The 23,540-nt window shown below is 37.0% G+C and overlaps 1 protein-coding gene across 1 annotated transcript; it reads right to left on the minus strand.

Annotated features, from left to right (window-relative positions):
* Nucleotides 1–2,711: 2,711 nt before the first annotated feature.
* Nucleotides 2,712–12,724, minus strand: LOC102804741 (nuclear receptor ROR-beta-like). Its single transcript, XM_006817562.3, has 5 exons — nucleotides 12,423–12,724; nucleotides 9,141–9,235; nucleotides 5,919–6,057; nucleotides 4,400–5,314; nucleotides 2,712–4,260 (listed from the first exon to the last, which is right to left on the minus strand). Exons 1-5 carry the CDS (start codon nucleotides 12,505–12,507, stop codon nucleotides 4,022–4,024), a joined length of 1,473 nt encoding a protein of 490 aa, XP_006817625.3. The 5' UTR covers nucleotides 12,508–12,724; the 3' UTR covers nucleotides 2,712–4,021.
* Between the last annotated feature and the right edge of the window lie 10,816 nt (nucleotides 12,725–23,540).

Raw genomic sequence — 23,540 nt, forward strand, 5'->3', positions numbered from 1 at the left:
GTCACGATTATATAATGAATATGGGAGAAGAGTCACGATTATATAATGAATATGGGAGAAGGACCACGATTATATAATGAATATGGGAGAAGGGCCACGATTATATAATAAATATGGGAGAAGGTGCACGATTATATAATGAATATGAGAGAAGGGTCACGATTATATAATGAATATGGGAGAAGGATCACGATTATATAATGAATATGAGAGAAGGACCACGATTATATAATAAATATGGGAGAAGGACCACGATTATATAATGAATATGGGAGAAGGGCCACGATTATATAATAAATATGGGAGAAGGTGCACGATTATATAATGAATATGAGAGAAGGGTCACGATTATATAATAAATATGGGAGAAGGACCACGATTATATAATGAATATGGAAGAAGAATCACGATTATATAATGAATATGGGAGAAGGTCCACGATTATATAATAAATATGGGAGAAGGTCCACGATTATATAATAAATATGGGAGAAGGACCACGATTATATAATGAATATGAGAGAAGGACCACGATTATATAATAAATATGGGAGAAGGTCCACGATTATATAATGAATATGGGAGAAGGGTCACGATTATATAATAAATATGGGAGAAGGACCACGATTACATAATGAATATGAGAGAAGGGTTACGATTATATAATGAATATGGGAGAAGAACCACGATTATATAATAAATATAGAAGAAGAACCGCAATTATATAATGATTATGAGAGAAGGACCACGATTGTATAATGAATATGGGAGAAGGGCCACGATTATATTGTGAATATGGGAGATGGACCACGATTATATATTGAATATTGTAGAAGAACCACGATTATATAATATACATGGGAAAAGGACCACGATTATATAATAAATATGGGAGAAGGGGCACGATTATATAATAAATATGGGAGAAGGACCACGATTATATAATAAATATGGGCGAAGGACCACAATTATATAATAAATATGGGAGAAGGGTCACGATTATATAATGAATATGGGAGAAGGACCACGACGCTCAAGACTCTCCTGGGCTCTAAAGATTCTCTGGGGCTCTCAAAACTCTCCTGGACTCTCAGCACTTTCCTGAGCTCTCAAGACTCTCCTGGGCTCACAAGACTTCCATTGGTTCTCAAGACTCTCCTGGACTATCAAGACACTTCAGGGCTCGCATAACTTTTTGGGGCTTTCAGGACTCTCCTGGGCTCTCAATACTCTTCTTTTTCTCGGTACTCTCAAGAGTTTCACGGGCCATGAAGACACTCCAGGGGGCTCAGGATTCTCCTTGGCTCTCAAGACTCTCCCGAGCTCTCCTGACTCTCAAGACTTATCTGGGCTTTCAAGACTCTATTTTGCTCCCAAGACTCTCACGGGCTCCCAAGACTCTCCTGGGCTCTCAAGATTCTTCTTTGCTCTCGGGACTCTCAAGACTTTCTCGGACCCTCAATGCACTCCGGGGCTCTCAATATTTTCTTCTAGGCTTTCAGGACTCTCAAGACACACCTGGGCTCTCAAGACTCTCCTGGGCTGTCAATACTTTCCTGGGCTGTCAAGACCCCTTGGCTCTCAAGACTCTCCCGGGCTCTCAAGACACTTTTGGGCTCACTATACTTTCCTGGGCTCCCAAGACTGTCCTTGGCTTTCAAGACTTATCTGGGCTCTCAAGATTCTATTTTGATCCGAAGACTCTCCTGGGCTCTGAAGATTCTCCTGGGCTCTCAATGCTTTCCTGGGCTTGCATGACCCCCTTGGCTCTCAGGACTTTTCTGGGCTCTCAAGAACCTCTTTTGCTCACAGGACTCTCACAGGCTTTCAATACTTTTCTGTGCTCAATTTCATTCTACATGAGTAGAGGCTTCCACTCAAAATAAAAACAAATACGAACATTCAAAATCTTAAATCTAAGACTAGTTATGCTGTAATGTTGTCTCAAAAATAGATCACCATCTGCAAACTAAATGGAAACATACACTTTGGGAGCCATTGTCATAGAGCCACTAACATACGTGTTACTCAGCCAAATCCATTATGTACACATTACATATTTATCATGACATTATGCCACCCGGTAGAAACCTTAAAAGATAGAGATTTGTGAAATTAGATAAACTTCCTAACGTTTCCCACTGCAAACACCGTCAAGCTTTTTGGTATAAAATAAATGTCTTGTAAACATTATATAGCAATTTTAAAGTCAATGCTTTGATTATTATCTAGGCATATGCAATATCATTACAGATATTATTATTATTGTAAATACGCCATATATTACATTGTCTACATGGTATGGTCAGTCACAGGAACATACCCAATCACGCCAATCACACCTTCATGCGAGCACATGACTGCTAAGTGAATAAACCTTTTATTGAAAGTTCAAATGAGTTCTGTGGGGAATTAAATTTGATATCCCAATCTAACTGAATCCCCAATCTTCTCATCTCAGGATAACTGCATCGCATGCCTGCTTTGGTCAATTATCTCAACTACACCGCGTAGCCATGTTTCTCCATTCATCTAACTTACATCGCATGGCTACGTTGGTTTCTCGTCTCGAGTTAACTGCATCGCACTGCAATTTTGCTCCAACCAACTCTTGCAAACAGCATCTCGTAGTCACGTTGTTGTGTTCATTGAAAAGCTTCGCGTGGCTACACAGATATCACGCTCGACAAACAAGACAGAAAACAAATGCATTCCAAGTGAGAGTCATTTATTTCTTCAAAGAAAAAATAAAACAACTAACAAAGTTAACAACAAATAACTACGTATAAGAAAATGGAATTAATCACGGAATCTACGATGAGCATTTAAGATATATGTGATTACCAGTTTGGCCCGTTCTTGATCACTTGCAGTAGTATGACGTTTCATTGGTAATTTGAGATGTCTTAAGAAGTATTAGCATATCAAACCCACCAAATGTAGCCAGAATTAAATAAATAATTACCAAAACCCATAAATTCAAAAATAAATATAAACCCAAAATACATCGTTTACGCCATTACATTTGTTCGCCTTTTTATTACGCAAATATTGTTGCGATATCGTTTTTTTATCTTAACATAAAAATATTGGACTGTAATTTATCGTAAAACAAAAACATTTTCATCGCAGCACACAATATAATATTGGTTTCGAGAAATTAAACGCATGTGCATGCGGTTTGAATTTATTGTACGTACTAGTAATTCAACCCGAATATTTGCACGTAACAAAAATAACGTTTTTAGTTCGTGAAAACTCCAATCCAGTATGTATATGCAATATGGAATATAAAAAATACTTCCATATTAACCAAGTCAGTACAATGTTTGACTATTCTCTATGTCATCCCATCTCTGTCACGTGGTACGACGAGCCGACGGGAAAATAACTCTGCGCTCGTTGTCAGTATCTGTATGGAGCTAACTCATTCACTACTTATCTTTGTTTGTTTGTTCCGACATTCCATTTAACAATGGTCGTGGCTAACACACTTTAGGGAAAGGAAATTCCTGAAACTTTGCAAAATCTTTGTGATTGGCTGTTTCCGAAGAAAAAAAAACTTTGGGTACCCGATTTAGATTTAATTGCATGTATTTTAACCACTGCCGTCAGAGTAGGGCTTAAGGCTATACGAAAATCGTAAAGTCACAGTTTCCTTGGAAATAAGTTCGAAAACTCTCAATTTGATGAAAACTTTAACTCACAAAACAATATGAAGTTCTTTTACAATTTCTACAGTTTTAACAGTTAGCCACGCCCACCATAAGTACAACGTTTACTTATAAAACAAAATGTTGGGGGGGTGGCATTGAAATGTGCGTTCTCGATTTGTTCAAACAATCGAGATGAGAAGACTATCATGTCATTTAGAGCAAGCAATAAACAACAACAATAATAAACAGGCAGAACGTGGAGCGGGAAATGACCCTGTAGCACAGGACATAAACACTGACTTATATTTGTAAACAGCCAATACTCTATATAGGTTGTTTATAAACTCGATGGCGTCGCATAGTCTTTATTTCGAGAATACTTCTTGGTGTAAAGGAGGAAATTGTACATCAGGACTAACTTTCATTTCCATTAACCGCTTGCTATGTTCGCAGTTTATTTCTCGAAGTTTAGGCAGCAATAACAGTACTTGTGAGAGAAGAGAGTCATCCTCAGGATGGTTTCTACGTAATTCATATTGCAAGGCACGGAGATAACTGTCTTGTAACGACGCAACCAATTGTTTTTCATTCAAACCCGGACGATCTACGGAAGAAGAAGACTTTTTAAGTACAATGCTAACTGACTGGTCCACATAACACATCACAAGACATGTAGGCCTTTTATACCATACCATATCACCAATATATTGAGTATATCAAATATGAAAAATATGAATTCTTACCAGCAGACATAAGTATTACAGCTGACAGCAACGACTTCTCACTGTCCGTCAAACACAAACTGTTTATCCTCACACAGAAATCAAAAATGGCAATGACGAAATCTCCCATAGGTGTCATTTTGGCGTGTTCTATTGACATGGAATAATTCTCAGCGAACACTTCCATTTCATTAGTGTACAAATTATGCAGCATAGAGAGTCTGACCGTCACTACCTCGAAACAACCTAGCTTAGTGATCACCATGCGATCATCTAAATCCAATTGCCGGAATCCTGGCAGGCGTTTTGCAAAAGTAACAACACCTTCAATAAGGTGCGTGAATGACGAGGTAATTGCTCCCCATAACCTCTCCAACGAAGCCGGGGTATGGTGCTGTCCTGCCAAAGCTTTATTCTTGCCTTCAATGTGACGAGACTGGAAAGTATTGTACTGTGTCTGGTGCATTCTGCGAACAAGTTCTTTCACAGTGAGTCGCTCCAATTGTTGTACTTTTTGATCGTATGGACTCGCGGTAGTAGGGATTCTATTAGCCAGTATTGACTCATTGACGCTAGGCTTAATATCGAACCATTCCATTGCTACATCGCATTTATCAATATTGTTTTCTGTCGATGATGTATGTTTATCTTGGTCACACTGGACGTGGTGGTTGTCAACATGATTTGTTTTCCCCATACTGGTATCTATCTTCAATTTGCCAGGTTTTTCGTTTTCTGAGACTTGTTGTGTCACGTTATTGCTAGCGCTTGTCGCGTTGACGTCGGTCTCATTTAACCTAATTCGTTTAGATGTAGCCAGCTCCTCTGGAACAATGTTGTTGGCTTGCTCTGAATTTTGTTCCACCTCTTTTAACAGGAGACTCTTCTTCTTCATGTCTGCTTTAAGTTTTTTGGAACGTCTTCCGAGCTTGCACGCTGAAAAATAAAAAAGTAACAATATATTTTCTTATTTCATAATTTGGCTGATATCTATTTGTCTATTTAGTCTATTTGTAGACACTAGATTCCAACCAGCCGATATCACCCCAATACGGACTTTGCTCCTTGTGATTCGAATACACATAGCAGTACGAGGTGTATAGTTTAAACCCTGCCATTGGCTCACTATGTCGTCATGGTTACATAGGTTGTGGAGGAAATAATCGCGTAACATTAATACCAGTCAAGTCTCTATCACAGGAACAAGGGAAATCACTTTTGAAAAATTGGAAATCTAATATCAGTATTTAAACAAATTCCGTTTGAACTGAATTTCTTGGCAAGAAATCATTGCTCCTTAGATCTTTCTTTGAAGATCACACATTTTTCAAATCAATCTATCCCGGTGTGTTATTTCGACTTGTGCGTTCTAAAAACAACAAGCAATATTTTAAATTATGATAAAGACCTGATACCTAATTACATTGCTTTTGTACCAATTTATTTTCTAATGAATGTACTTTGCTTATCCAATCAAGCCTACATATAAACCCCTTCAAATGGAGGATAACAGCAACACGTGACCATCACGTGACAATACCTTCTTTAGACATGCCGACAGCGAGACATTTAATCCATCTGCAGTACTGACACTGGTTTCGTGTCAATCTGTTCACTGTACACGTCTGATTACCACATTTATAGGCTGTGTGCAGACTCTGACTCCGGGAGAAAAAACTCTGAAAGAATGAGAGACAAATAACATTTTGAATAGTGCGAGTCCCTAGTGTAAAATGTTTCGACCTTGAAGGCTACTACTCACAACAAATTCGTTTATATTTGTTTATGACGTAACAAAAACAAATTATTATGATAGAAACGGAGGACAATTATTACATCTTTTATATAAAAGGTAAAACAATAATAATATAATATAGTTTATTAAAGTGGTATGCTTAGCCCAACAACAACTTACAAGTCACTACAACAACAAAACATGTATATTACAAAGAAAAGTACACAAGTGAAAATACAGTAACATTTAAGCTCTATATAGCGCCTCGCTACGCATTTTAAACCCATATAACATTTTGATAATGGTAACACATATAGGCTATGGTCAGTAAATAGATCAATAAATAAGGATTTTTACTAAAACAAATTTGAAGCAAAATAGAACGCCCTTCCGTATATATTCAGGACAACGAAAAATGAATTTCATCCTCTACTTCACTATGGCAGAAGTTACATATCTTCTCAGACACTTCCTGCCCCTAAAATATTCCTGTTTCAATTGCAAGTAGTAATATATGTGCGACAAGACAAGGAAGATCACAAAATAACTCGTTGTTCATCTTTAATGATGTTGTGCTTAAAAATACGTGTAACAGAGTGGTGAGCATGAATACTACTAAACTTTTATTGGTTGCTTTTGTTATCAATTCGGCACTAAATTATGCTCTTAGAAAAACACAATTCAAACTGAACACTATTGTCAATATCATACAATAGGAACACTGATATGTTTTATATTTAAATTCGGACATTATTTAGAGACAATTTTCTCAAAAAAACGTCTACAAAATGCATAATTAGTATTAACTATTTGGAATACCCAAGAACCTCATTTTATATGGTAGAATGATAATCATATTGTACACGAATTTAATGGATGTCATTGTACTTAATAAAAATAAAATAAAAAATAAAAAATGTTTTCAAAGTCCGAACAATAAGCATTGCTCAAATAAAATTATAATATAGCAGTTGGATGTGTTGCTCACCCTCAGAAAACATCTTATGAAAAAGCCATCACGGTGCCATATAATTTATTTGGGAATCAAAATGTAGCTCAATAATAAGCATATGGTTACGTAATGAAATGACAGTTACCACCTGAAACCACATGTCAAGTCAATTGAAACGAAAGCAAACAATATAATATGAAAGCTTTTGCTAAAGTTCCCATCAAGACGCCACAATACATTGTGATCATCGTCACACATAATTTTCAAGAAACTTTGCTTAGACAACAATCGTAAATTTTGTCAGATGTGATTTAAAAAATGGCGATACATACTTTGTCGCCGCCAGCATACACAGTGATGGATGCCAGTTCAAAAATATTACAAATCCAAGGTTCCCCCTCATTACATCGAAAGGTCGGAAAGGAAGACTTTTGCCTAAAATAAAACTACCAGGTCTATGAATAAAAACTTCATAGAATTAAAAGACAAAACAATTCAGTTCAGTGGTTGGATACTTAGAGAAACCAAGGGAACCAAAATTTCGGAGATAATTCGCTCCATTGACGAATAGTCGGTGATAATGGTAACCAATAGGGCGAGGAAATACTTTTTTACAAACAAATATTTAGAAAAGGGAGAAGGTAATAAGGGTAAATAACATTATTGAACAAGTTGACTATTTTTTCTTGATATGGCATCTTGGCAGAAAACATAACAGCACTCATTTGATGGAATATACACGGCTTTACCAACACACATACTAGTAAGTATTTAGAAACAAAACTTGTGTTTTCTACAACAAATCATACTACATTGGTTTTATCACATAAAATTATTTAAATACGCTCAAAAAATTAAAGTTATTCACATCACATCTTTAATAACAAGTCATTGAAAATGACACAGTCCCCGTTAAGTTCTCTTTGTGCTCGTCATATTAAAGCGGAGGGGTTGTCGCGAGCGTGTCCTTGAAACTTGAGTTCCAAGTGGCGTATACAACAGATTGTTTATTTACATCAAAACACGTGTTTCGTGTCATAGTAATATGGCCAAAATTAAAACAGCCGTTATTCAGCCATCTTTGATCTGATTATGAAACACACTGATATGTATGATGTATGTGCCAAATACGAATGAAAATGGTACATAAATTGTGGAAATATAGTAGTAAGGCCAAAAAGTCAGATGGCTGTCAATCGGCCATCCTTGACCAGATTTTGAAACAAATTGTCATGGACATGCATCCTAAGATGTATAAAGTACATGTATGTGCCAAATTTGAATGAAAACTGACAGAGCACGTCCAAGATACCGCATAAAAAAACAAAAAACAAGATGCCTGCCAGTAGACCATCTTTGATCCAATTGCGAAATAAATCGTCATGGACATGTATCCTAACATGTATAATCTATGTACCAAGTTTGAATGACAACTGACAAAGCATGTCCAAAATAAGACATTTTCAAAAAACAAGATGGCTGCCAGTCGGCCATCTTTGATCCAATTGTGAAATAAATCATCATGGACATGTATCCTAACATGTATAATCTATGTACCAAGTTTGAATGAAAACTGACAAAGCATGTCCAAAATACAACATTTTCAAAAAACAAGATGGCTGCCAGTCGGCCATTTTGAATCGAATCGCTAAACCACTGCATGTGCATATGTCCCACATAAAGTACTAGGCACATGCAAAGAATGAACGGAATCGGTCCAAGGGATTCTGAGATATGACTCCGGACGGACGCACGGACGCACGGACACACGGAAGCACGGACGCACGGAGACCGAATTATAAGTCCCCGTTTTCGGACTTCGTCCGAACGGGGACTAAAAAATGTACATGTACAATACGGTCCAGTATTATTTCACCCGTTACAAATTTACCTTGGCCAATCTGGGATGTAGTGGCACCCTCTATAGATCAATTATAATATTAAAAATGTTTTACCCCCACCCCTGTTCAATATGTCATATTCAAGTCTCAAATCTGTCATATTTAAGTCTCTATTATGTCATATTATTATATCATGTCGACATATTTATGTTTAATAGAAATGAGACTGCGTACCTTGCACCCGTCACATGACACTACACCGTAATGGTAGGTAGATGATTTCTCACCGCACACCCAGCACTGGCGTAAATCAGATTCATCGTTGTGATCTGAAACAGAATAAAGACACATCACTGTTAAACGCAGGACATGTCTTCAATAAAGTGTTTGTTTTTATGGATATTTCCATCTCTATTGCATCAATTTCCACACTCACATACGTCACAATGAGCTACAAATGTTTATAACAAATAAAGAACATATTGCCTGCATTATTATACACATGTTATCATTCAATACTAGTACTAGTATAACACTACGAAAGGCACATTTAATTGTAGTGATTTCTTTGTAACATAAGATATTTTCTTTAGTTTGAATACCTGTCTATCCGAATACCGAGATCATATCAGGCGAGTCAAACGGCACGTTCTGCGTTGAAACCTGATTGACTGACTGAGGTCAATCTGAGGTGAGAGGCATACTTTTGTGTATAAATAATGCAAGCAAACTGACACCATGATCACGTCTCAGCCCCCAAAGTAAATCAAGGTTTTGTAAAAAGGGGGACAAGTGAAAAACTTGTCCAATCGGTGATTTTTTCTCGTTTTATCATAACCTGTTTCATTGGTCTTTATGTGTACTACCTGGCCAGCCAGCGTCCCAAAATACGCAGCGAACAATACCAAACAATTAATAGATAGAAATCAATATTTACAATATTTCTTATCTTTGGAGAATGGTACAAAAGTGCTAACAGTCGTTCAATGACCCAACTAATTTTATAAATTTCTTTATCTGTGATGGGTTAAATGGTAAGTATTTTTTTAATAATATCAAGAATGCAAAAACAAAATTGTACTCATTTTCATAATTGGCAGATGCGCTTATTCATTTCCACATTTTGTTTTCGTCTGTTTTCTGAATACAATGAGGAAAAACAATGTAAGCTATTCTTTAGAGACAATAAAGTATCCCAAATAACTAATTTGTTTGAACAAGTGCCTATATGAATGCTCTGATCATGTGGTATTTACCGCTACATATTATTCTCACACGGTTGAACAAGGAATTCATACAATTAACATAATAAGCATACTAGACTTTCTAGCAACACAATTTATTCTAACCAAAACAGACGTGGCATTGATGAGCATCTTGCGTTTCCAAATCGTAACCATTTCTAACGGATAGTTTAATACACACTGACCCAAACTCCGTACGGGATTAAAACATATAACGATTGGGTTTACAACATGCGTCACTAGATTAGACTCGGGAGTTTTTTTCTGTTATTGGGCCGAGTTCGGAGATCACCGAGCACACAACGTTCGCACAGTAAACTCGCCGACGACGGTCTTAAAGTCTCCAACAATCAGGCTATTGCCGATATGATTCCTAATGTCTCTAAAGTCATTTTCGAGTGGTAGTTTTGCGAACATAATTTCATAAGGCCAGCTATATAGCTATATAAATAGAACGGATAATTCTTAGCCCGACAGTGAGAGGCGACAGTGATAGACGACAGTAATAGACGACAGTAACGTCGAAAATTTATCTCCAGATTTTTGTTAAAGCGGAGGAGTCGTCACCTGCGCATACGCCAGATAGTCATAGCGTGTCATTGTTTACAAACAAGCTTCTACCCATGAGCCATGAGTGTTTTAGCGCGTGTTGTTATCGTCGCTTGGAACTCAATTCCCGCGCGTGCGCAGGTGACGACCCTCCCGCTTTAAATGTTGCCTCCTCCAGACTCGTTAATCATTATCTTTGTAGGTTATTTCAACTTCTCTCCCTTGTAGCACGTGGAAATATTTTAGATGATAACTTTTATTTAAATCCATAATTTATTGTCATAATTTCGCGGTCGTTTTAAATGATATTCGTTTATACATTCCTTATTGTTCTAAGTATAAACGTCTTTTTCAGCATTGTCACTCTGCGGCTTTTTAAAAAGACAACTGACATTTTAAAATACAATTTCAACCAACAAGTATTTTGATATTTTATTTACTTTCGTAACTTTCTATGTGGCATTATATTTTATGCACCATGAATTGATACTATATTCATTTTAGTGGTGCATTTCTTTCTTGTAATGATCAAAAGTTCGTTGTTCATACGAGTAGTAAATAAATATATGTATAAAATTATCTATAAGCTAATTTTGTGTCACGTACTAAACAAACCAATTCAGCTAAATATATATTTGCAACATATAAATAGGGACATAAAATACTAATTATAATGACATTGTGAATGGTAGTTCACTTAATGCAAAATAAACCTTACAAGATGACCTAAATAATAAAACCCATAATCACCAGGAGTTTACGTTTATGGCCACCGCCGTTACAGAGTCATTCTTTCGTTATATTGTTTTTCGTCTGTATTTTCACTATATGTTATGTGTCTTATACAAATTTGGTAATAACAAATAACTCAAAATTGATGAAGTAAAACAAAGTAAAGAATATGTTAACTATGACACCATGGCCGCGTATTTGAGACATTCAACAATGATATACTAGACAGCTTGGAGTTCACTTTGAAGTCAGACTGTCTCCACTTATATGCAGGTCAAGTCATCTACAGTTCAACGAAATCGACACACTTTTGTGGCCGGGGACGCGCCGGGGGCACGTCGGCATATTGTTTTGATATGTGGTACGCGGAAGAAGGTCTCAGATTTTCCGTGAACGCGCTGACTGTTTTTTTTTCCATTTCATTTATTTATTTATTTTCAACAGAATTCGCTGTGTGACCTCTGTTCAATGACAAACTGACGTGAGCGTCTGTATTTTTCGTTCCCGTACGGTTAGATCGTATTGCCGTTGGGTGTCAGGACCCGTTTTATAATATATTGTGTCACAGTTTGTGTGACTATACAAACGACCCTGGTGACATTATTCGTGTGATATACTCCAGTCTGGTTACACGTAAACAATGGGAACAACAGCGTGTTTAGGCCATGACCCTATTTGCGTGTGTGCGTACATGCGTTTGTATGTGTTCGCTTTGGTTGTACGTATGCCCATTTTTTGGTAAAAAACAAGAACATACTGTTTTTTGTCACGAATTGTCATTATTGCCCATAGTAAATTTAATAATACCACCAAATACTATATCATCGTGAATACGTAGGCATTCATACACACAGAGGCTGGGTTCGAGATATACTCAAAAGTAGACCAACCGTGTACCTGTATGTAGGTCGAACAACAGTAACGTTGTAATAGGCATATACCGAAATATTAATCGTTGCTATCGTTAAAATTACAATTTCTTATAACTTACCTGAGGACTTGGATATGTTTGTGTCTCCCATCTCGTTGTTCCTTTGCGTTTGAGTAACATTCTCGCACTGTGGAGCGGACGCCATGCCGTCGATTATTTTCGGTGGCACTTTTTCGTCTGCTGCTGCCTACCGACGACTGGGCCTTTATGATACAAAGGTAGATATACCCCAGCTTATTGTCCACCACTGTCTGCGAATGACTTTCATAAAATAGTTGACAGTGTTGTGTATTTGAGACTTATTTTGACATGATCGATTGTTAGGCATGCAGCCAGTAGCGTTTATGTGTCATGACATTGGCAAGGTCACTTGTGTCATTTGTGTATCCCAGTAGGCTTTGCGTTTTTCTTTTTAGCTATCAGTTTTATTCATTCATTCATTCATTCAATAATTCACTTGCTTATCATCGATGTATTCACCATTCTGTGTACACCTCGTTTTATGCTGTTATATTTTGAAAGATAACGATTGTTTATCTCTTTAGTTGTAATTAGTTGTAAAGAATATTTCATTGGTTTTATAGCGTTCTTCTAGTAAATAGAGACAATGAATGAAACAACAAAAACAAACAAATAATGGTAATTAATTATAATAAAAAAATAAATGGAATAGTGAATAAATAAATAATTTCATTTACAATCGAAACAAAAAAAAAAGATAAAAAATTAAAGAAAATTAATTCGTTTATATTTGTTTACGTTTAGTAGACTAGTAGACGCTGACTTAATATAAGTGGCTGTTGGTAATAGTATATGTTTGTTGTATCTTGCCGATAATTGATATATTGTATTGATTATTTAAGTGTTCCCATGAATTACATATCTTACGTGGGTAGTACTAAATATTACCATGACCGCCGTGTTTTTGATACTAGTACATTCTTAGGATTTTTTCATGGTATATTATGGTACACATCATGGTATATGGGTGATTTTATCCAAAGCACCATAATGTTTAACATTATGTGGCGTTTGCAGGTGTCTGGGCCAGTCCACTGCCTCTGTCGTTTTAAATGTATGGCGACCTGGAGCAGACAGTCTATCTAGGCCAAGGTCACCTATACTGAACGTCGCGTCTGTGCTTCACTTTTACGATAAATACGTGACAGACTACTGCTGTGATTGGGCGTATATTTAATTAAATTTGATTTAAATTAATAACAGATTTCACAATTCCTGGTTAGTTATTACGTGATACAATGTATCGACAACATTTCCATATCTTGTTTTTTATTCCTGCAATATTAATCAATGGGAAAGTATGGTTGTAGTAAAAACCACTGACAACGTAGATTGATGTGAATGGAATTAATTCTTTTGTTATACAATTCTTCTCAACCAATGAAACAACGCGACAATGTCCCCCGACCAATAAAACAACTCGAAACACAATATTACAAGCCTATATATAATATATTCTAATTACAAAAATATTGCAATATTTTTTTGACGGCTTGCGATCTGGATGGCATAAAAAATCGTTTTTTTTTTTTAATTCACAATTACTCGGATGAAAACAAAGATTCTCCCTGAAATCACTCGAATACAATCGTCATCATCTTTGGTATTATTGTTTATCTTATTTATTTACAAGTTGGAGGCCATCGGTTCATAAAAGTACAAACGATTAATATTTCTACAATTTCATCTCTGAGTTTAAGAATGTTGTAAATACAGGCTGCCACCTTTTGGATAACGCCTGGTTAGTTACATTTCATAAATGACGGCGGATAAAAGAAATTATATGTATTTATGTGACATAAAATGAGGAAAGTAACAAGAAATGGCATTCAATTTCTGGCAACTTGGCACAATCATTGATCTAATTCTAGTACACCATTATCAGACTCTACACGCAGGGAGTGTGCTGAACAGCAATGCGTGCAGGATATTTTCAATAGACGAAGATTCTGACAGACGTAGGATAATTTTTGACACATCAGACTGATTTAGAATTGTTGATAAGTACCAGGTGTATCTACTAGTACGTATTATGTACCTGTGCCAATTTTGGTATAAGTAACTTTTCAGCCTGAAGGTAAACGTTTTGATGAACGAGGTAGAGTAGAGTAGAGTAGAACCGAATGTTTTGAAAATTACATTTAAATAATAGATACATGTATTTATTTTTGTAACTAGAAATAGTACAATCCTACGGACACTACTAAATACAGTTATCACTTACTATTTTCACAATATACTTAGCAAAGTGTGTGACAAGATGAGTATCCACAGCACTCAATAAATAAACTATCTTTAACAATTTTGGTTTATTTTTTCGAAACATATGTAGTGTTTTTTTCAAAGAAATGTTTGATTTAAATTCTACATTGAAGCACTACATTGTGTAATGCGCCTCATTTCACAGGTTGAGTCACATAGTTGACAAAGACTCTTCTATACTATGTAGCATACTTATTTGCGAGGATATTTGTTTTAGGGTTAAAGCGGCAATGTTAAAGCGACAATGGCTGTAACTATCGATCTTTTTCTTTTTTATTTCTAATAAGACATTTCCTGTATCATTAGTATCAATTTTCAATGACCATCGCTGAAAGTGGACACTGAAAGCATAGCATATACACTATATACGGAAGTTGTACATCCGGGGATGTACATTATATCACTTTGCATCAAGCTGTGGTCTCCAGAGGTTTTGTATCAAGCTGTGGTCTCCAGAGGGCGCCATCTAGTGAAATCAACGATTTCAATGTTAGCGACTACTCGACCGCTAGTTTTCACATCACGCTGTATGTGATATAGCCTTGCGTGGACTCACTTTGTGTCCATGCAACTGTGTCTGTGTCATCTCTATGTGGTTATTTTTAAACTAAATCACAGCTATTGCCGCTTTAACGAGTTTAGACCGATATTTTAGCTGTGGTTAGATCGATGGTGTATTTTCCTAATTCAGTTATTATAACATTATATTATGGTGATATGTTTGTTACACAAAGGAAATATCTACACGCATGGTAATGGATACGCTGTGTATGCAACCAACATTTATAAGAGAACTGGTGATGGTTGTAGAACCATAACTGCCTCAGCTCAAAGATTGTTATGTAATACATGGGAATGTGAAGGGAAATGTATTGTAATGTTACCTCTGTGTAATTTACAATATATCTGCATTAACCTTCACTGTGAAGGACAATATGGGAGTTGACTTAAATGACTGGTAAAGGCAAGGCTGGTCAAATTTTGCAAAAACGTAGTTAGAATTTCCAGATACGCAATCAACACATTGTGGGATATCAAAATATGGATGATAAACAGTAAGTGATATTTCCAGACATGTAGTTGGAATTGAATTAACAAAGGAGTGACCTATTAATACATGAAACATACTCACACATATCCGTACATATCCTGTCTTATTGTGTGTGGACAAAGCTGTCATGCACACAATCGGAAAAATATGTTATTACTGTAAATAATTATGAACAATAAAAACTGAAATTTAGAAACTATAAACAATTAATAAGGAAAATATGTGATTTGCTATACAGTTTCCAGAAAATTAGTCCCAGAAGTGCAATACGAGTCCTCAAAACATACAGTTTGGTGACAGTTGGGAATGATACCAAGATTTAACAATTCCATGAGAACATCGCAATGTTCTTTTAACACATGAAACAGATGTGCATTGGTAAAATTTTGTATAGTTTCAGTAGGCATACAAGCACCTGTATATATTTTGACAATAAAGCCCTCATTCACATTGTGCAAATACAAATAGGCCATGGGCCAGGATAGGCTATCGTGCATTCCCCCCCCCCCACAACTCTGCCATACCAATTGTTTAACCATTGTGGTCTACTCAATATGAAATCAAGTGGTAACAGTGAATAAACTGGGACTCGGTGTTCATTTTCCACATATTTTAGATGGTACCTCTGAAAAGTCATATTTCTGCTGTTGTCACCACACAAAATGCAAACCATATTACCACGACTATTATGATGTTTAAATAAATAGCAAGAATAGCAATTGTTGGTAAAATTGAAGGATAACATCTGCTGATTATATTATGTCAAAATGTTACATTTTATGTCAACATTTGCATAACGGTGGCCATATTGAATATTTAATGAGCAAAACGCTTAATTTCAGTATTTTTTGACAAATGCAATATAATCATGTTTAATACATGTCATTATAGGTTTGTTTGGTCAAGGAATTTATTTTTGCTATTTGTAAGGTAAGAAAATCAACTGATATTAAGAGATTAACACTTTTTTGTGATATTAGTGTCAAGAAAAGGAAGAACCTCTCACATATATGTGTGCATGATTCTTATAGATAATCTGTACATTTCCAGATACTATGTTTTGGCTGTAACAGATTTGATGACCATCAAATAAATTAATGCCATCATAGAAAATTTACTCGCTTTTCATTGAACGCACATTTTGGTATCCTTTTAACCATTTTCTAACCAATTTTTTTTCTATTAATTTGCAGATTGTGCATTATGGCTGAAATAACAACAAAATCAATGATTTGAAGTAACACAATGGAACCACCATCGAAAAGAAAACGGCCATGTGTACGACTTCCTCCCACTGTCTGTATAGTTCATGTGCCAGGCTTAAAGTATGGCGAACTGCAGTTATTCTCTGGGATGAAAGATGCTCAAAATAAATTGGCCAAACTGCGTGAGATTAAAGAAATGTGGCTTGCACAACCTTTTGGATCTAACCACATGATGAAAGATACATGTCAGCTCATTCTAGATCAGATTGCAGAACACCATGGTTTCCACTGGCAATGTTATAAGCGTTTTACAATGAACCTTGATAGACTGAAACTACATCACAGGGTGCTGATACAACTCCACAACGTTCGAGTCGCAGAAGTGCAATTGACAAGATTATATTCAACCCTGATTGTATTTTCTGAGGTTCAGAGAAACGAAAGAAGGTCAAAGTACATCAGAGCTGGACTAGCCAGGGGATGAACCAGTTTGAATTTGATGGCTGGACGTCGGTTCTGGAGATGGCTGAGAAGAAAAGGGACGAGTGCCTATTAACAAGGATCAGAGGTTATGATCTTTTTGCTTGTGAGGCAAAGTTCCATAAGAGCTGCCGAATGAAATATATGCAGAACCCCGAGAAATGGCAGAGTTCTAATGAAGAGGCATGATAGCAGCAGCTTGACTTAGAAGACCCCTATAAAAAGGCTTTTGAAGTAGTGTGTGACATTGTGGTCAAAGAGATCCTTACAGAACAGAAGATTGTGAAACTATCTGTCTTGAGGCAGGTGTATATTACCAGTCTTGAAAACAGCAAACAGTATAATCCAGAGTATCGAAGTGAGAAACTGAAGGCAAAGCTGAAATGTCACCACCCTTTCAAAGAGAGACTCTCATTTTGTGATCTTGGAAAGTTCCGGTCCTACATTGTATTCAGCTCTGAAATTGATGTCCAATCAGCAGTAAAGCATGCTTTCCAGTCGGGATCAAAGGGTATTATTGAAACTGCTGGGTCACAGTTGAGACAGTCTATTCTAAATGGTTTCTCTGAAGCACCTGATCCCAAATGGCCGCCAAATCCCTCTGATCTTCCTCAGATAGATACAGTCATACCAGACTTACTCAACAAACTACTATGTTACATCATAACTGGAATGCCAGCTGCCACAACAACTCGGAGCCAAAGATTAGTTCAGTCAATTGGACAAGATATCTGCCGTGCTGCCGCCAGTGGATCTTGGAAACTCCCAAAACATATACTAATGTGCATGGCTTTACGACACATGTTTAGAAGAGAAAAACTCATAACACTTCTGAACAGAATGGGACACTGTGAGAGCTACTCCTTTGCAATGGAATTAGAAACTGCCCTGGCTCAGACTGCCATCCAGTCAGCAACACATCTCTTCAACCAGATCGTCAGATTACCATCAAGTCCATCTGTTTTCCATTCTGAGTTTGATAACTTTGATTCATTATTGAATGACTTAACTGGCAAAGGATCCGTCCATACAGCTCATGGAATAATGCTACAAGAAGTTGAGGGTGACATAGGTGAAAGTTTTCTTGAAATGCCTTCTCAGACAAAGAACAAACAACGTTCTCTGCATCTAACAAAAGAAGTCACGCTCCCTGACTGCTATGTCACTAACAGGCAGAGTCCGAATCTTCAAGTTACAAAGCTACATTATCCAGACAGCACAAAAGCAAGGGAAGCTTCAACTAAGCTGCAAATGATATGGATCATGATAAGAATGATGGCAAAATATAAAGAACATGTCCCTGGCACCTTCAAAGCTCACAACAATAGATTATTATTCAGTCATCAACCATTCTATTACCGAGTACAAAACTGTACAAGAGTGCTTGCGTGCTGCAGAGGAGGCCACCAAAGAAGTAGGACAGCCTTATGTAATTACCACGTTTGACCTGGGGGTATGCATGACAGCATACCGTCTGATATGGAATTCATCTGAAAGGTACAAAAATCATATCATCCTCATTGGAACCTTTCATTTGGTATGTGCTTACATGAAGATGATTGGCAAGAAGATGGCAGGATCTGGCTTGATGGATTTACTCCTGGAAGCAGGGTTGATCAGTGGTGGTTCCTTGGCTGGTGTGATTTCTGAAAGGCAGTACGACAAAGCACTACATTGTCACAAGGTAATGCTGGAATGTCTAGAGAGACTGTTGAGTGTTGACTGTTGACTGTTGAGTACCTTAGAGATAAGGATAATGTTGAAATATTCTCTTCCCTCTCTGGAGAATCTTCAGATAAGTTGCATGCCCTGGTAGAATCTCCCAGCCAAGCTTCTTTGGATGCTGTGGCAATGGACCAGTCTGTTATCTGTGTGATAGACGAGTATACAGAGTTTAGACAGGCAATCGCAAATGGACATTTAGGGAAAACTGCCCAGTTCTGGTTGTCATACATGGAACATGTTCGTCTCATTCTGGCACTCCTACAGGCTGTGAAGACAAATTACTTCCTCCTGTATGCTGATTGCATTAGTAGAATGACATCACTTTTCTTCAGCTTCGATGGATACAACTACACTCAGTATCTGACATACTTTTCAGTGTTCTTGGCCAATATGGACAGGTCACACCCAGGAGCTGTCTCCATCATCAAAAGAGGAGTATTCAGTGTAGCTCGCTCGTTCATACCAGGTAATCGATGTGCAGTTGATAAAATGATGGAGGAGACCTTCATGAGACATGCTAAGTCCCATGCTGGAGCTGGAACCAGTGCTGCAGGCATATCTAGCCTGCTCACCAATTATGAAGCATATCAAAGATGGGTGCGGACCACACATGCTAAGTCTCTTTATGTAGATGCGACACTTGGTATGGCTCATATGGCAGACAATGGAGAAGGCAGTAAGCATCGTCCAACCTAGGTCAGAAAAGGAAAGCAGCTGGTACGAAAAGCCCAAAATGCCATAGACAGCTTTATGAATCCATTTACAGTTGAAACAAAGGACAAGCTCTTAATCCTCTCAGGATCTCAGGAAGTGCAGCTTCTGATAGTGTTGCTGAAACCATTGGTAAAAAGGTATGTGATAACTTCATTGAGATGCGATCAAAGACTGGCAAAGACTTCTTTGAACCTGTGAAGCGACTGAAACTCAAAACTTTGAGCGACATGAACAAGATCTCCAAAATGACGACAACTAAAAATAAAGTTATCCAGTATAAGCAGCAAGGCAGTATTGCTTTCCATCTTTTTGTCAAGTCTCAGAATGCAGGCTTGCAGCTTGACCTGAAGAAATTGATGAGCTACCCACTAACAGCTGTGCCCTACAGCATTGCCACAGCTGATGGCTTCCTTGCCAAGACTGACAAATCAAAGTGCTTCCATTATCTTACGAAAGATTGTACTGATGCTGATGTACCACCAACAAGTTAGACGTTGACTGAGTATGATGGCAATGCATCGTTTTACATCATTAAAGACTTGCCTGGAAACTTCAGCAAGATCTCCAGCAAGGTATTTAACACCATGGGCAAGTCAGGAGATGTAGTATTCAGCACAGATCAATACTTACCTGGTTCAGTGAAGTCCATGGAGAGGTGACGATGTGGCTGTGGGGAGAAGCTGATACTAAAAGAAGAAGCAACCAAGAGGCCACCTGACTGGAAGCTGTTTTTATCCAATGATGAAAACAAGATTCAGTTCATCAAATTACTGCTAAGGCTATGGAGTAGTGACCAATATGCTTCAAGACTGCTTAGAAGACAAGTAATCTTCATATGTGAAGGGATTGCATACCTACTCACATCTATAGATGGTCAAAAAACAGTTTCACAGGATGTGCCTCAGCTGAAATCGTCACAAGAAGAAACTGACTCATGAGTGATACTGTATGTTAACTATACCAGAAGCAGGAAGTACCCATTTGTTTGAGTGAGAAGTCCAGATTCAGATATATTCTTCATCCTGCTTTATTATGCTGCCTCTGTAGAAGATATAACAATTCTTTTTGACACAGGAGTGGGGAACAAACAGAGGCTGATCAATGTCAGCAAACTCAGTGCAGAGCTTGGCCAGGATAAATGTACAGCTATAATGGCTCTCCATGCATACAGTGGCTGTGACAGCACAAGTGCATTCAGAGGGATTGGTAAGCTTAAACCAATTAAAACACTGCTATGCCTACCAAATTATATTTCAACCTTAAAGAAGCTAGGAGAGACATGGGATGTAGGGGATGAGCTCATTGATGAATTAGAAAGCTTTACATGTGCCATGTATGGTAGAGCATCCAAGGTGTCCAAACTGAATGATCTAAGATTCACTCACATAAATGAATTATGTGCCAAAGATAATCGTCATGTTCCTTCAGGCTATGTGGATATGGCTACCCTGCCACCTTGTAGGAGGAGTCTCACACAACACATTCGGAGAGTCAACCATCAAGTAGGAATTTGGAAGCGGGCTCATATTCCTGAACCAAAGGTACCAAAGCTAAGTCAGGGTCATGGTTGGGAAGAAAATGACCAAAACATAGATCCAATATGGTATGACGGAGATCTTCTACCCCGACAGCTGGCTGACATAGCTCAAGTCACATCAGACAGTGACAGTGATTCAGAAAGTGACACATTGATGATGTCCAGCATAGATTTGAAAGTGATAGTGGTGACAGTGACAGTAATTATGAATAAGTAATGGATTTTTGGTAGCCCTTGGTCAAGTAAATATTAAGTTGACATTCGTTGACTAAGAAACATCTCAGAGGAAAAGTTGTAATATTTAATTAGCATTAGTATTAGTAAATTTGATTAATACTCAAATCGCATTGTATTTAATTTGCAATACAAATATGGCGACATTTCCTGGATATTAATAAATTTTATTAGAATGTTGATCTCACTGTATTTAATTAAAGTTCATAATAAGTATTAGTCAGTTTTGTTAAATTGTTCATGTCACTGCTCTGGTACATGTCACATATGTTAATTTGTTTCTTCAAACTTTTTTCTAGTGTAGACGTTGACATTTGTGAACATGTGTTCACGAACAATTTTGAACAGTTACTTGACAGTATATGTTCAAAATAGTATGTATAATGTTTATTTGTGACAGGACAGGATGTCTATTATATGAAAGTTAATAAAAGTGAAAATGTCACAAAATAATAATTTTCTGTTGTATTTAATTTTCATTGTATGTAATTTACTATCTGATATTTCAGTATTTTACAGCAACAGAAACAACCAAAAGTTAGACAACAGGTAACTTAAGTATGATGGACATTATCCTACAAAATTGAATATCGAATACGACTTGAAAAATAAACCATTTACCCCAAAACGTAAATAAACTATGGTGTTTATGTCAATACTGGCTAATTTGCCGACCTTACAAATAGTAAAAATGAATTCCTAGACCAAACAAACCTATAATGACATGTATTAAACATGATTATATTGCATTTGTCAAAAAATACTGAAATTAAGCGTTTCGCTCATTAAATATTCAAAATGGCCACCGTTATGCAAATTTTGACATAAAATGTAACATTTTGACATTTCGTTATAATCAGCAGATGTTATGCTTCAATTTTACCAACAATTGCTATTCTTGCTATTTATTTAAACATCATAATAGTCGTGGTAATATGGTTTGCATTTTGTGTGGTGACAACAGCAGAAATATGACTTTTCAGAGGTACCATCTAAAATATGTGGAAAATGAACACCGAGTCCCAGTTTATTCACTGTTACCACTTGATTTCATATTGAGTAGATGGTTAAAAAAATATTGGTATGGGGAGATGCACGATAGCCTATCTTGGCCCATTGCCTAAAACAAGACATTAAACTTTTTTGATAGTAACAAGTAAGTGTTGTATAAACCCTGAAGCACAGAATTTGCATGATTTTTTCTCCCCGGCCATTCACGCAAACTGCAAACGAAGTCTTTTACCTCATCTATAGTTGCTGACACTTTGCAACCGCCTTGATGGATGTATTGTGACGTATTTTGACCCCGGATTCTGACCTTGCATTTAGGCTACATTTACTGCCCTTTCATACCACTTCAGTTTCCTTTCATTATTTCATCCAGATTCCACGATATTTAATATTTAAAACCAACATTCATTTCACAGTCACTCTATTTTTTACTTTTCTAAAATTATTTTACTGATCAAAAGACTTTCCACTCCCATCATGCAATCCCCCATAGTACTTTCGGAAACACAGAGGCGATCGCCAGCATATCTACAAATAACCTCGCTCTCAGGAGCTGAGGAATAAGCATCGTAAGTCAGGGGTAATTGAAACCAAAAATTGTCATTCCAGCTCAGCAGCCAATCAGCGACGGCCTTACAGTCAGATGACAATTTCGGTTTCAAATACCCCAGGAAGTGTTCTATGTTCTTCGTGTAATTAAGTGTTCGTATGCTAGGGAATTTTTTTATCGGTTGGCTTAATATAGCCCCAACGGATCGCATATTTGTGAAAGATTGGTATTTTGTCCAGATTTGTAGGAATCTGAAAAACGCGTTTCACAACTTGTCTCTTATTTAGTTTTATGCTGCATTCAAGATGGTGACGCCATATAGTAAATATCGTATTTATTTTATTATTACGTGTGCGCCAGCTGACTGTGATTGGAAGGTAGCGTCCAA

This window comes from Saccoglossus kowalevskii, chromosome 16, assembly GCF_978046115.1.
Source record: "Saccoglossus kowalevskii chromosome 16, keSacKowa6.1, whole genome shotgun sequence".
In the NCBI taxonomy this organism is placed as follows: Eukaryota; Metazoa; Hemichordata; class Enteropneusta; family Harrimaniidae; genus Saccoglossus; species Saccoglossus kowalevskii.

Coding starts and splice junctions, on each gene's coding strand:
- LOC102804741 (XM_006817562.3), bottom strand. CDS start 12,507: ATGGCGTCCGCTCCACAGTGCGAGAATGTTACTCAAACGCAAAGGAAC. Junction 9,236..12,422: donor AAACATATCCAAGTCCTCAG/GTAAGTTATAAG, acceptor ATTCTGTTTCAG/ATCACAACGATGAATCTGAT. Junction 6,058..9,140: donor TGTCATGTGACGGGTGCAAG/GTACGCAGTCTC, acceptor TCATTCTTTCAG/AGTTTTTTCTCCCGGAGTCA.